The sequence below is a fragment of the Periplaneta americana genome, chromosome 3 (assembly GCF_040183065.1).
Source record: "Periplaneta americana isolate PAMFEO1 chromosome 3, P.americana_PAMFEO1_priV1, whole genome shotgun sequence".
Taxonomy (NCBI): Eukaryota; Metazoa; Arthropoda; class Insecta; order Blattodea; family Blattidae; genus Periplaneta; species Periplaneta americana.
The window spans coordinates 150,143,355-150,158,383 of record NC_091119.1 but is presented as its reverse complement, the minus strand read 5'-3'; the positions used below and the strand labels follow the sequence as shown (position 1 = coordinate 150,158,383).

At 33.8% G+C, this 15,029-nt stretch overlaps 2 protein-coding genes across 2 annotated transcripts in view; one reads left to right on the top strand and one right to left on the bottom strand.

Annotated features, from left to right (window-relative positions):
* The window catches only part of LOC138696614 (cilia- and flagella-associated protein 43), a 45,932-nt gene extending 45,408 nt beyond the window's left edge, over window positions 1-524 (bottom strand). The window contains exon 1 of the mRNA XM_069821798.1: window positions 375-524. Within this exon, the coding sequence (XP_069677899.1) occupies window positions 375-496 (122 nt within the window). The 5' untranslated portion in view covers window positions 497-524. The remainder of the gene's footprint in view (window positions 1-374) is intronic.
* Window positions 525-12,036: 11,512 nt separating this feature from the next.
* stac (C2 and C2B_Munc13-like domain-containing protein staccato) overlaps window positions 12,037-15,029 on the top strand; it is a 194,607-nt gene continuing 191,614 nt past the window's right edge. Inside the window, exon 1 of the mRNA XM_069821789.1 lies at window positions 12,037-12,151. Coding sequence (XP_069677890.1) covers window positions 12,078-12,151 — 74 coding nt within the window. The 5' untranslated portion in view covers window positions 12,037-12,077. The remainder of the gene's footprint in view (window positions 12,152-15,029) is intronic.

Here is a 15,029-nt window from a genome sequence, read left to right as displayed (position 1 = left end):
ACTAGCAAGGGCGCCTGCAGGATCCAATCTCAGTGGTAGCAAGATGATTAGAAAATTAGAGGAAATAGAAGGACGAGGAGAGAGAAAATTGAACTTGAAAAATAGCCAGTTCTGAAGTCTAAATTATCTTGCGCACCCATTCATAGTTTGAAGCACTTGCTTTCGTTGAATTGTTTACAGAGGGTTTGAGAAAACATGTATTGAGCACGTAGAGAAAAATATAAAAGACGCGTAAAAAATAAAAATCTCAGTGGGTGCCCTTGTAGTGGACAGTACTGTATTGTTGTTATTGTTGTTGTTATATAATGTCAGTTATGCGTTTATTCCTGTGTGACAATAAACTGAAATAGCAGTATTTTTAAAATCTCACTCACCTCATTATCTGATTCATATTCGCAACGCCAGTTTTCTGGGACACCAACTTTTCTTCAGATCTCCAATTCCAAACTGTGATTTCAAAATCTGGCAATCCAGTCAGTGAAATTAAGAATTCCATTTCAGAGAAAGCAAGAGACTTATAGCAAGTGTTGCTACCGCCTGTTCAACATAAAGAATACATAGACGAATATTTACACATATATTTTATAGATTTATCAGCAAGAAATACAAGACGAGCAAGTGAAATGGGCGATTTTCAAATTCGTGTCTTTTCGGCTGTTGTCGGGTAGGTAGGCCTATTTTAATTGTTACATGCAACAATATTCTTCATTCGATAGCATTTGTTTATAATGGATTGTTCCAGTATCTAATGCCTTCTGTGAAAGAATTTTTAGTTTATTCAGTTCAGTGGCATACGCAGAATTATGTCTGGGGGTGGAGTTATTATTAAAATTGTTTTCAATTTACATTATTGATACCGGTATATAAAATTTTGTATATTATTATTATTATTATTATTATTATTATTATTATTATTATTATTATTATATACAATAGAATAAAGTTCTATTCTTTAACTTCCAAAATATAATTCTGTGGACTTACTAGTTATTTAATTGATACGGTAATATTTGAAGTCCAGTCACTTTTATTCTAGGCACTGGTCTGTCCCAAGAAAATAGGCTATAATTTACTTTTCCTCAAAGCTCATAATTATGTTGCAAAGGTTTTAATTTAAGTTTTCCAACGTCACACTGACACACTACGTTACAGTCATCCAATTTCACATTAAATAAAATAGCAAAATACTTTATCTTTTCACTTATCTGAACGAAACTTGAGCACTTCACATGTCATGAAATCATGCTACACTGGAAGCTAAATTTTGAAAGGTGAATAAACAGTGTCCATTTACTGTTGTGCTGGCAAAATATCACTGTTGGAATAACTACAGTATAAAAAAAAAAAAGCGGTCAAGCAGGCAGAAAACTGTGAGCCAGTCCATCACTGTCGTAAAGCACGCAGAGTTACGGTACTCTTTGCTTTTATGGCACCCAAACTGACTGGTATTTCACCCTAAAGGTGCATCTATATGGTTCAATTTTTCTTTCAACTTTATGCATTCAAGCAATGCATGAAAATTGATATTTAATATTAATAAATACCGGTATATGTACATAGTGAGAATGACGTTCAAAACGGCGCACCATGTAGGCACAAGATCTTCATGGATCTTAATTGAACAAGCTTTTAATCTTGATTCTTTCAATATTCTTCCCAGATTGCATGCGTATGCGCATGGAAAATTGTACTGTGTAGATGTGGCTTAACATACCCTTTCTCGACTCGGACTTTTCTGTGATCTGTGAACAGTAATACACCCCGTGGCTTCATAAGACATTTTTTTCGAACTCTGCATGCAGTCTAACCTGGTTATATTGAAACTAAAAACAGCAGTATTTAATATTTGCACGGAAATAAAACGATAAAAATAGTAATAATAATAATAATAATAATAATAATAATAATAATAATAATAATAATAATAATAACAATAATAATGCGAATTATAGAGTGTATGTTTTTAAAAATAACAGGACATGCAGTGCTTAGTTGCCTCATGAGTGATTCCTTACTGGTGTCACTTATGAGGGTCAAACCCTCTTTGGAGTTGGTTAAACAACAATAATATAATTCTTTATTGAGATACTGCAGACACTTGAATAATGGAATATAAGTATTTGTTATGTGGATACAACTGTAATGTAAAAAAAAAAACTAAATAAAAACATAAATTCATTTTAATTTTTAATCTGTTTTCACTAAAGTGCCAGTACGGTATATAATTGAAATTAGCTATACATAACATTTATGACGTAAATAATTTCTTTGTTTGAAGTAAGTCTTACTGTATATTTATGAAAAAATGTCACATATTTCACATAACATTTTTACCTTCAAGCACAGATACTGTGCTAAAGTTAGGATATTCCTTAATAAAAATTCTTGGATTGAAACACTGTTCTCCAAATGCAAACATATTGGAGTTTCTGTGACCGGTTACACAGCTAACTCCATCACCATTTTCACGGTTGTTAGCTGTGTATATGTGTTCAGTGTTAGTTATTAAATCATGGAATAAAATATAACACCCATTCCTTAAGAAGAACACATCTTTGCCAACAAAATGCAGATAGCCCAGTTTTGAGCCAAATTTCATCCATCTGCGAAAGAGAAACAACAAAAGTATATTGTTAAAATTGCATTATCAGTAACTATCTTACAACATATTTTAAACAGTAGCTGTTAAACATATTTTATTCGAGAGAAGTATCAAGTAAAATTGTATAACTTTCTCAGAATACATTTTAAGCAATAATAATTATTAAATAGTTAAGCTTAGGTAGGCTACTTGTAATTATTAAATAGTTACTTAAAGGACCTGTAATGCCAGTCAATTTGTACCTATGTATAAATGACAATTTTATAGTTTTTTTTTTTTTTTTTTGATTATCTAATGCTTAAGAATAGGGAGGAGCTAATATTAAACGAGTAACTTTGCATTTACTTTAGCCCATTTAGCTGAGAAAGTATCTGCCTATTTTTTTTAACAACACAATTGTATATTGTTGTAAAATGATTTCCTTAGGAGGTTATGTGTTTAAAATTGCTGTAAAGACTAACTCTGACTCTAACCAGCTATATCATTGTTCACTTCCTTTTCTAATAAACGAATAACTATAAAAAATAACTTATGTCAGCAATGCCATTATTTTTATTTCACTCGGCATTCAGTTGAGACTAACTTAATCAATGTGGGGCAGTCCTCTTTGCTTGTGCCCCATAAAATTGAATTGTTTTTGGGAAAGTCAAGGCACGTCTTTCTATTAGTGCCAAATGGCTTAGAATTAATTTTTCATTTTGTGCAGTACATAGGTGTGAAATAAAAACGCACAAGTTGAAGCTAAAATGTAAACAAATTTGAACATATTGATTAAAACGTGAATAGTGTTAGTATTACGTACCATGAAAAAAAAAAGCTGTGGGCTGAATACAACAATAAAAAATAAAGTAATAAGTAAGGGGGTTGGAAGTGTTCTGACGTAAGCTTTAGCTGCTGTCTCATTATTTGTGTAGACCTAGACTTGGGGAAAGAGCAAAAGGTTGGACATGAGTTATATTTTTGTGTGGACATTGGTCTACTGAAGCCCCCTGCTGGCGCTGTCTCTCATTAAGACAAGTCTCGGTTTTTTTAAATTTAAAATTGATTGCAATACAGTAGCTAAATTCTATTCATAAAATTCAACACTGGGTTATTTCTTATATGATGGGGAAGAATGGAAATAAAATCGTTATGAGTAATTTTAAACAAAATATTATTTTGTATTATTATTGTTTCCAATCGTGTACTAAAAACTGTTCTTATTCGAGTATCAATATTAGCAATGCAATTATTACGAGATTTTTTTAAAAATTGTAATTAGTGATGTGTGACCACTAATCATACTAACAAGTAAGTTGAAGTTCAGACCATTCTGTAATGGTCTCACAGTCTACAGTAATATTATCTGCATATATGGGCATATTGATTGACAAATAGTATGAAAAATTCATACTTTTGACTGACGAGAAAATCGGATATCGAGCTTCAAAATTTGTGATACTGATGCCAATAATGTGTAAGTTACACACGAATTTTCTTTCGATAATAGGACTATACATATATACCAGAGAAAATCAAAATCAGAAATAAGATAGGCCATGAAATTTCAAAAGGTTTTGTATCCACTTATAAATATTTCCCTAAAGTATGGGATGTAGAGAGTAAAGAGTATCTGAAAAATACTTAACACAGTTTATCATATTATGAGAAGCTAAACGAAATTTTGAAAACACGTTTATTACATCAAATGCCTTATAGCTGATATGAAAAAAATAAATGAAATATCCTTCAAAGTAATTTCAGAAAGGAATTTTTAAAAATCTCGAAATATTTTAATTAAAATATTTCATTGTCTGAATAATTATATCCTTAGTGTACGATATTATAACTTTAAAAGTATCCAAGCAATTTTCCTGATGTTTGATGCAATTATGGTAGAACATTTTAAATCTTTGTATGTCCTACCAGTCACTAAATATCGAACATTTAGTTTAATATTTCACTTTTAGAAAGTCACTCTCTCATGTATGCATTTATTTTTATAATCAGAGAATCTGCCCTCTTCAATAGAGCATGATCAGTATCTCCATTCATTCGGAAACAGTTTTTTCTTTTGTTAGTCAAATCAAAATAGTTAGTGAACATAATCTTCTGCCAACCTTTTTTAAGCTAGGGAATTCAAACAGTTCTATTTACTTAAGTAGACTAATATGAGTATACACTGATCTCATTCTGCTCCCATTTCTTGAACCAAATGTTTTTAATCTGCTTTTTTGTGTCATTATTATAATTACTAAAGGTACCGGTACAACATTAGTTTCTTGTGGTATTTATGATACGGTATTACTTGTAAAGACTACAGTGGACTTTATGTTGTCAACAAACAGCTGGATACATTAAGAAGATTGATTGATGATACTACTTGTAAATCCATGACCATCTTAATCACGTAAAAGCAAACTTTCATATTGGCCATGAAAAAGACGCAGATTGAAACAAAATGCTGGCTATGTGAAGGCAAAACTGTCAGTGATGACAAATAATAACAGTATTTTAGGCTACCAGTATTGCTGATCATGTGTGAGGTAAGTTAGACCTTTTTTCTGTCATCTGATTGAGATTCTGATTGTACATCTCAATTGACGATGTGTGTCAGAGGAAGAACATTGTTTTTATACATTTGAAGTCTGATTAGTGTAATAATATGTTACTATTCAGCAATGTATCAAATGGAGGGGGAAAGGAACTGGCAACCCTACCTCATTATCTCCTAGCTGAATTGCCTCATGAGTGATGTCTTATTGGTATCACTTAAGAGGTTCAAACCTGTCTTCTGACAGTCAACTAAACAATAACAACAACAATAGAGAATTTGGAGTATTGGTGCTTAATGCTGAAGCTATCGTAGGTATTCATACGATAAATCTTTTCCAACAATGAGGAGAATGAAAAAGTGTTACGCAATAAAACTTCTACACAAAAATGAATTATATGTTTCCTGGTGATATGTGTCATGTGGTAATGGTAATGGTTAGCTTTCAGAAATTTTTTAATCTTATTTTCGATTGTCAGAAATGTTACTGTTTGGAAATAAGTTCTTTTTAAGAAGATGAAATCCACACGAAAGAAAATAATGTATTTATTGGTGTCTGGTTATATCAGTCCTTTGTAAGCTTCATTCTGTACGTAAGCCATCATAATAATGTACCTACAATTAAAACATAGACCCATAGTTCATAGGCTACTTATAAAAATTGTCTTTGTAAATTGCATACAGGTGTTATTCTGTAGGCTTATTACTTCATTATAATAATGGTATACTATTTAAATGCCATTCTCTTTCTATCACAATTCAGTCTATTTAATTATTCTATTATTCTTACCATTATTAAAAAAGGAAAACCTATTATCACCTCCTTCCATATTTTTATTTCACACTAAATTAGATATTAATTCTCTTATCTTAATGAACCTTGACTGTAAGTACGATTACTGTTGTAAATCTGCTTTCTAATTCAGTCTTATTGTAAACACAAAATTATATCTGCTATTGACTAAATTATTTGTGACATACCGGTACTGGTTACTATCTGCAGTTTTAGTTATTGGACGTAATGATTTTCCTTGTAACAAGTTAGGTAGTGAATCACCCTGCTTTAAGCAAACTACAGAATTGAATATAGACCTGTATAAATTCAACTTGGATTTCAACCAATTCACTTAAGGGAACCAGAGCAAGAGGAAGGGGAAACTCAAATCAGCCATAGAGTTTTTCATAATAGCCTAACAAAATTGTGACACTGGTACCTACTACATTGAAATATTATACATAGAAATACGTTACTCTATCTTTTTTTCCACAGTTCGTTGGCGCGGCAATAATATTTCTTCATCTGCGTTTTCTTGAGTATCAGCTGTTGTTTGCATGTTATGTAAACAGATTTTTTAAAATTAAATATTGTACACTATACAACAAATCTGTATGCTTGCAGCTTGTCATAAATCCGTTCTCGCAAATATGAAAATACATTGAATACTTCACCTAACCAAGTCTTCCCCTGTTTATTTAAGTAGTTGCCTTGGCAACTAAGTACGCCAACCCTATTTATAGTAAGAAATAATGAGCATCCCAAAAATTAAAACCGGTTTCCTTGAAAAAAAAAATAGTTTGTTTATAAATAAATAATAATTACTTAAATTCAAGTAAAGACAATATAATAATAATAATAATAATAATAATAATAATAATAATAATAATAATAATAATAATAATAATAATAATAATAATATGCTTTTCTACTGTATTAGCTTCGCTTTGAGTGCAGCAGAGGAGAGGGAGGAAACAAAGATCTTGGAAGAGAACAAAGGGAGAACGTAAGGTTGTTTACTTTTTTTAAAATATCGTATTATATATATTTCCCATGTGCGCTGGTTTCGTTACTAAATATCCTGGGAGAGATAATTAGCATGGAATTTTAAGCTTGCAAATTTAACACCATGGGTCTCGAGGAGTTACAAAAGGCACACAGGTTCGAGTTATCATGGGGAAGGAATTTTCTCATGAAATTTCGACCAGTGTATGGCACTAGTGCTCACACAACATCGTGATGAATTTTGGGAGCTACGTATGACAGATAGTGAAATCTGGTTTCGAAAATGAGCTGTAGCCTAATGCCTGTAGGGATCATCGTGCTGTCCGCACGATATGGTGCCTCCGTTCTAGTTGGATGATCGTTCATCTTTGAGGAGGCAGCAGCCATCTGAGCGGCCTTGGTCCTTCATGGGCTGTTCGTGCCACGGGCGAATAGGCATTGAGGAATCGTTTCGCCGGTACTGGAATGATAACCTGCTACTGTTTCTATAATGCAGTCAGAACTGTTTCAGTCGTAAAGTAGCGTAAAGGAGTGTGAAAAGTCACAGAGTAGCGTAAAAAGAGTAAAGGAATGGGACGATTTAACAAAATAAGACATGCTGTAGAGACAAATTGAGAGATTGATAAAATATAATCAAAAAGGAAGGTCAAAGTCACTTCTTAGGATACGGAGACATTAGTCAAAGTTCTGTGTGTATGAATCAGGAAATTGAAATCAAACACCTAGAAGCTCCGGACCTCCCCGAGAATTGGACGACTCATGCCGGCTATATAAAGGACATAGCGGCCACATAAGTCCACTCGCAAGAGGTTAAAGTAAAGTTAGAATAAAAGATTTTGTGCTAATTCTTCGTCAACATTGATTAGTCATGTCTAATCTATGTATTGTTCTCCAGGAATTCATTATATTTATATCTAACCTTTTATATAATGATTTACTCTTGCTATATTAGGCTAGTTCCGTAGAAAAAGAAATCGTTATTACGGAAAGAAGCATAAGTGTATAACGTTCAGCGAAAAACAACTGGGTGTGTAGGGTTATTAAAATAAATTGTGTTATTACCGTTAAAAAAAATCAGCTTACGTTTGTTGCCTTTCCTCATTGTTTCTACAGAATCTAATGGGAACGAATCGGTGTTGCTCTGATCGATTTGTAAATAATGTACGGTACCTTGTGGAACTTATCATTCAAAAGCATGATTATTAGGCTACATTTACTGCATATTTACAATTATGAACTTGTCCATTACGTATAAATTCTGACATTTATGTTTCATGTTTCAGGTCTCAATTAAATCCTAGACTGGATTGTAGTCACGGCAACGCGACCCTATACATCATCAAACAGGATAGTACGCACACTTACACACATATTTATGTCTCATGTATTTTCCTTTGTTAAATTTTATAAACTGTTTTTCTTCTTATGTTTCACAGGTAAAATGTGCTGTATTATAACGATTCCGTAAGAAGTAATGTCATTAAAAAAATAGAAGTTGCAAACAAAAGAACATATTTTCTCAGGCTCGTTATTATGTCTATAAAGATATTAAAAAAACTAGCGTCGCCAGAGGAGGGGTGGGAGGTATTCGTGGGGTAAGGCGGTTCCGGGTAAGATCACTTTATACCTAAGATATTTCAGTGTTTATTTATGCTTCTTACTATGCGACTTGCAGTGCGACGGTAGAACAGCTGATCAATCTAACCGAATAGTAACGTACAAGGATAGTGTACAAGTATAAGGAGGTTTATTGTGTGGTCATAACGACGGGCGGAAGGGATGCATTTAAAATGGACAACTGTAATTGGGCTGTCATCCAACAAGGGCCGATTTTTTACGTATAGCAGCAGTGTGACGGTAAGATAACATGACGTACTATAATCTAATAATTATATTATTTTACTGTAATTTTGACAGCGAAGAATAGTCTGTTGTACTGTGTACTGTTGTGGTCGCTATACTATAGACATTTTCATAATAATGTACCTAGTAAAAATATTACGTGAGAGAACTCATAACAGATTGTAGAAATTGTATCTCTATGAAAATTAATGTATGGTAATTTAAAAACTATAAAAATATTCTGAAAGACAAAGGATCTACAGGCCTCTGCAGGAATGGTACTGTTTTTAAGCAGACGTTCAAAATATTCAATGTCTATTATCAAATAATTGCTACCGGACTGCTATTCATCTGGACTCCATTCATGGTTAATTTTTATGAGACAATTCAGACCGATTCGATAACCAATGTTTAATGCAGTCTCCCTTTCTACATTTAGGCTATTTCCTGTAGTGCGTAAGCAACTACAGTATGAAAATACACAAGACTTTCTATTTGAACATATTTACATCATCAGCTGTGTGTAAGCCTATATAACATATGTGATCGAAGTATGGTACTGAACAGCTTTTTCTGCCTTACGACTGTACGATCGATGATCGGGTGCTGGTTTGAAACGTTTCAGACTGTTCAAATCATACTGTACTACCTTCTGGTACAGTATCTAGTGACCAATAATGCCCCTTTCTGTTGCCATCTCCCCCTCTCGTAACTCCACACACGTAAGGTGAAGCACAGCTAAAACTCATTTTATTATCGTTGTACAATGAAGAATGGTTAATTTGACGTTGGGTAATTCGAACTAGCCATTACATCCCTTTAAATGGTTAATTAGGTCAATTTCAAAATGTGGTAATATTAAATTCGAATTTTAAAAGTGAACATTCAGATAATTCTAAGTGCTAGTAAAGATGAATAGGCAAGCACTGTCAGTAACTTTCCTTACAGTTTTTGTTGTCCGGCTAAGAATTGAACAGGGATAATTGACCATGTACGGTATTGCTAATTTTTAACATATTTATAGGCTATAGCATGTTTATGGGAAGTTTATCGAGTGCTTTTAAAATCACATATTTCTCTATTTTGTAATTTACGAGTATATTATATTTTCAAGTTGAGTGGTAGAACACATCTGACTGTCGGAAAGAGGATGTGAAATAACAATACAGGGTACTACGGATGGAAGTGGTAAGCCAAGATGACGTTGGTGGGTCAATGTTACTTATGTCCCACCCACTATAGAGACACAGGCCAATTTTACACATATTTAATATAACATGTTTCTTCTTTAACAGGTTAGGTTTGGTTAGTTTAGGTTTTTGTTATAGCCTACCTTGCATATACGATTATAGCGCAACATTGGCAGTGATAAAAGTGAAATATTCGTTCAGTGGGCGTTGGATACTCTACATTCACCCGTTGGTGTAAACGAGAAAAGTTTTTGTATAAAATGAAGTCCGGTACCCTACAAGAAAGTATTGTAACATGAAAACGGCACCTTTTATGCTATTGTTGTGTTTGAAATTCATATTTTCATGATGTTCATGATACCAAGATATGTTATATGGACAGGAACAGAATTCCATATTTGAATACCTCTTCAGAATAATTTTAATTGTTTATTTTACGACGCTTTATCAATTGCTATGGTTATCTAGGCGTATTGAAATCGTTTATGCGATATCCGTTTTCATGCAATTCAATCCATATTGAATACGATCCGATTCTATTTTTTAGAGTCCACACCTGTGGAGTAACGGTTAGCGCGCCTAGCCGTGAAACCAGGTGGCCCGGGTTCGATTTCCGGTCGGGGCAAGTTACTTGGTTGAGGTTTTTTCCGGGGTTTTCCCTCAACCCAATATGAGCAAATGCTGGGTAACTTTCGGTGTTGGACCTCGGATTCATTTCACCGGCTTTATCACCATCTCATTCAGACGCTAAATAACCTAAGATGTTGATAAAGGCTAAATAACCTAAGATGTTGATAAAGCGTCGTAAAATAACCTACTAAAATAAAAATAAAAATCTATTTCTTAGGTATATCGATTTTGAGACTCTGATTGTTTTGAATCCCCGTTTTCATGAAAGTTTCAATACGGTAAGCGTGTTCAAATCAATTTGAGTCCTCCATGAAAACGTAGTAACTATATAATATCTGAGACTCGCTGAACTTCAAGAATCAGAAGAACACGTAAAACGAAACGAAACGTGGTAAACTGCACTTTTTATTGCTGAAAATCGGAAGTGTTTCCGTATTAATTTTTGAAATCCAAATTTCTCTGGTTCCGTGAGAAATGTTAAATAAATTTACTTAAACACCTACAATCAGACTTGCTCCAGTTATGTTAGTTGATGTAGAACATTTTTTTCTGTGAAGAAAACTCGAACAAAAAGAAGAATTTAACATCAGAAAATCTAAAAATGTACCTTGCAGTAATGTGCAGTTTATAGCAAAGTGCATTCTGACCGTGAAACTAGCGGGTTGGAACAAATTACCTGGTTGAGGTTTTTCTAAGGTTTTCCCTCAACCCATTAAGAGCAAATCCTGGGTAACTTTCGGCGCTGGATCCTGGACTCATTTCGCTGACATCACCTTTATCTCGTTCAGACGCTAGATAACCTTAGCAGTTGATAAAGCGTCGTACAATAACCAATTAAAAATAAATTAAAAACAAAGTGCAGTGCATAAATATAATATAAATTAACTAATAAAATATATTGTGCTTTTTTTAAATTGACAGTGCCTTTTTCGCATTTATAATTTCCTTTTTTGGCCTGACTATTTTAAGTGTTTGCCTAAACATCCGGGAGTCTAGAAATAACATAATAACATATGTTATTAAGCAAATACTCTTTGAAGTCCAAAACATTGTGAACTTGGACGCTTACCTTACGAGTAGGCTACTATATACTGTATTTTCTCAGTGTCATTTTTAACTATGAGCTACATAAAAATGGAAGCTTTGAAATGGCTGCTTCCCAAATCATAAGAAAGAAATGAGTGCATAAAATAATCTTTTACATAGTACCGAATATTAGTAATTAAAAATTGTGTTTGTATAATACAGAATGAGAACTTCTTGCACTTCTGGAGAGGAGTGTGTTAAACTTACAATCCATTTTCAGGAGTTTTGTTTTGCTGCTTAAATTAGAACATCGGCTCCGTTGATGTCAACTTTCTTGAGATATAAAAAATGAATTCTATGCAGGGGAGACAAATCTCACGCAACGCTTGCGTTTTCAGTCTATTTCCATCAGAACCATAATCAGTACAAAACCCTTCGCTGTGATTGCTGGAACTGTCTGAATGATACACTCTGATGCCGAACGTGCTGTCTGCAATCTGTCATTGTTTACAACGCCTCCGGCTGGCTAAGACTAAAAACAGGCACAGGTATGTGAATATCAAACTTTCTCACGGTTTCAAAATAATAAATAGATTGCAAACACTTTTCCCAATTTGTTTTCGTTTCAAATCAAGACATCATCTCATAATCCCTTTCTAGGGCGACTTTTGTTTCAGGATGTCTATGCTGTTAAACTCATTACACCAATAATATTTTTGTTTGCTTTAACTAGATAAAGGTAACGTTGTTCCAAAAGTAATTATTTATACACTGACTACGGTGGTCAAGTGTTGTCTTGGCATATTGGATCCAATATTTTAGACCACAGTAGTCGTCAGGAAGGCGGTTTAGTTTACAGCCCTTTTGCGCATATATTGTCACGCGATTTCGTGAGCCGATCAGGTTTACTCCATAGCTGGACGCTGAGATAGCCACATCAATTTATTTGTGCTTCATTATTGGCTTATATACTGTTTTAATTAATATTAATAATTATGATTTACATAATAACAAAAAAATTCTCTGGTCAAAAATAATGTAAGAATATGGCAATCTTCACAGACAATCTAGAGAAATGCAATACATAGAAAAGAAAACGTCCAAATATCGCAAATGTTATTTTGTTGTAATGCTCTCAGCGGCTGAACTTGAGTATAATTGGCAGAAATTCAAAATTCAAACTTAAGTCAATGATATCATAAGTGAATTTGAGCAATGTAAAAATTTTATTGTAGGAATTTTACACACTTTACCAAGAACATGTGGATGTACAGTAGTGGCAAAAAAAAAAAAAAAAAAAACCGGACCGACTCTTGTAGCTGATTTCAGAGACTTGTTCACTCCGCAGCACGATAGACTGGTAACTAAGACTTTCGTGGTTCGAATCCTGCCGGAGAAGGAAACTTTTTTTTTTTGTTCCTTATTCAAATTTATTCCCAATACTTTTCGATTGCAGCGATATTTTACTACTTAATTAACTTATTATTCCCAGAACATGAATTTTACCAGCTTATTTTCTAATGGCTTTCGAAATGGGTTCCGTCAGCAGTTGAAACTACAACAATTTCAATAGATTGCTCGCTATCTTGTGAATGCGGGCGTGGCATGCGCAGTGGCTCATTTCGAGGACTTTGATTATTCAGTCGGTCCGGTTTTTTTGCCACGACTTTACATATGAAAGAAAGAAATAAAAAAGTTACGTCACTTTATGCAAAGAAATGACGAGCACATGTTTTATTTATTCATGCTTTTTTTTTTTTTTGCTTAAATTTTTGTTTGCGTGTGGTCTGTTTTCTTTTAATCCTTGCAAGAACGATTTTATTATTTCATTTATATCCTTATCAATAAACATTGAAATACATATGAAGGAAAAAATGTGGGTATGAATAATAATGATTAATAATAATAATAATAATAATAATAATAATAATAATCACGTAATTTATATTTCAAATCTCAAGCGAAACATTGTAATTATAGTCTATCGTACAGGTGGTTTCTGTGAACAGACCTCGCATCTCGCAGTTGTAGAAACCATTCTCTATCTCCCGTGTAGTCCGGATTTCGCCTCGCACCTCGCACCTCGCATGTCGCATGCGTCCGCGTCGGTTCAGAAAAACCAAGGCTTGAGAGAGTTTCGTTGGTCAAGTGACAACCCTTGAACCCTGCGGTTGCTGATTTGTTCCAAACTATCCACTACATTACAGCACAAGAACTGAAGAAGTAAAGAAATTAGCGATTTGTAATAAAGTACAGGTACTGTGGTTTCCTCAAACCTTTCGAAATTAAAGAATGAGTACAGTATGTATTTGATGTGTGACAAAAACAGTTTCGGTTGAATGAAGTTCAGATAAAAGGGGTTCTACTGTAGCATGAAAACTGAATTGTTGCAAAACACACGTTAAACGTATAAAACAGAAGCTATGTGTCATCTTCATGAAATCGATTTGTCTGCGAAGCACCAATAAGAACTTTCTTCGAAAACCACCCACGGCATAGTATAAACTCGAAAACATATTGACCATATGACTACAAAGAAAATGGAGTCTATCTGAGATGCTGGAGAAGTTGTTGCAACATAAACTAAATATGAACTCTTCATAGTTAAACTAAGAAAATAAAGATTGTCACAATTGTTACGGTAATACATGTATCTCCCTTGATGAATGCGTCATCAAATGTTACGTGTAGCTTATTTACAAAAGTTGTACACTTGTGTTTAATAAAGACTATTACTTACGACTACATCCCACGAAGATCTCGGGCCTTTTTTTGCTTTGCAATGTAACATAGCTATTCGAGCTACTACGTCTTCGCTTTGCTTCGAGGCCACATTATAAAATGAATTCTGGAGGTGCAGTTGACTTCTTATCGGTCATTAATGAATAACATGAGTCATAAACGTCTCTCAAAGTAATAAAATCGCTGAACAATACTTGTCTCGCTCTCAGCTATACGTTCTTACTTTTCCCGCGAGATTGCCACGTTAGGTAGACCTAAAACAATTCTTTATTGAATTTCATTTTCAAATTGTTGAGACTGAAGACGGTAGAATGATGACAATAAATGAAAATAGCACAAGTTGGAAGAGAGAAAGAAGTATGAAAGAAGGCTATCTCGGGTCCTTTAAAGGAATTCTAGGACTAGTGGAATATGATAAGTCCAGATTTGTTTCTATTTATCTGACGCCAGGGATCGGCACTTGAACAATTTTAAGATGAAAATGCCTCATCCTGCCTTTGGTTTTCCGTGTTTTCTCTCGTGGGGCTGAGACAAATGTCGGGATGAGAACTAAAAGAAATGGATTATAAACCTAATCCCTTCAGAATTTTTCCTTGACATTTCTTAGTAACTTTTTCTAAATTCCTTCGGTTCAGCTTCTCCTCAGGTATTGCCTTCTTCATACAGCGGCTAACCCACTCTCGG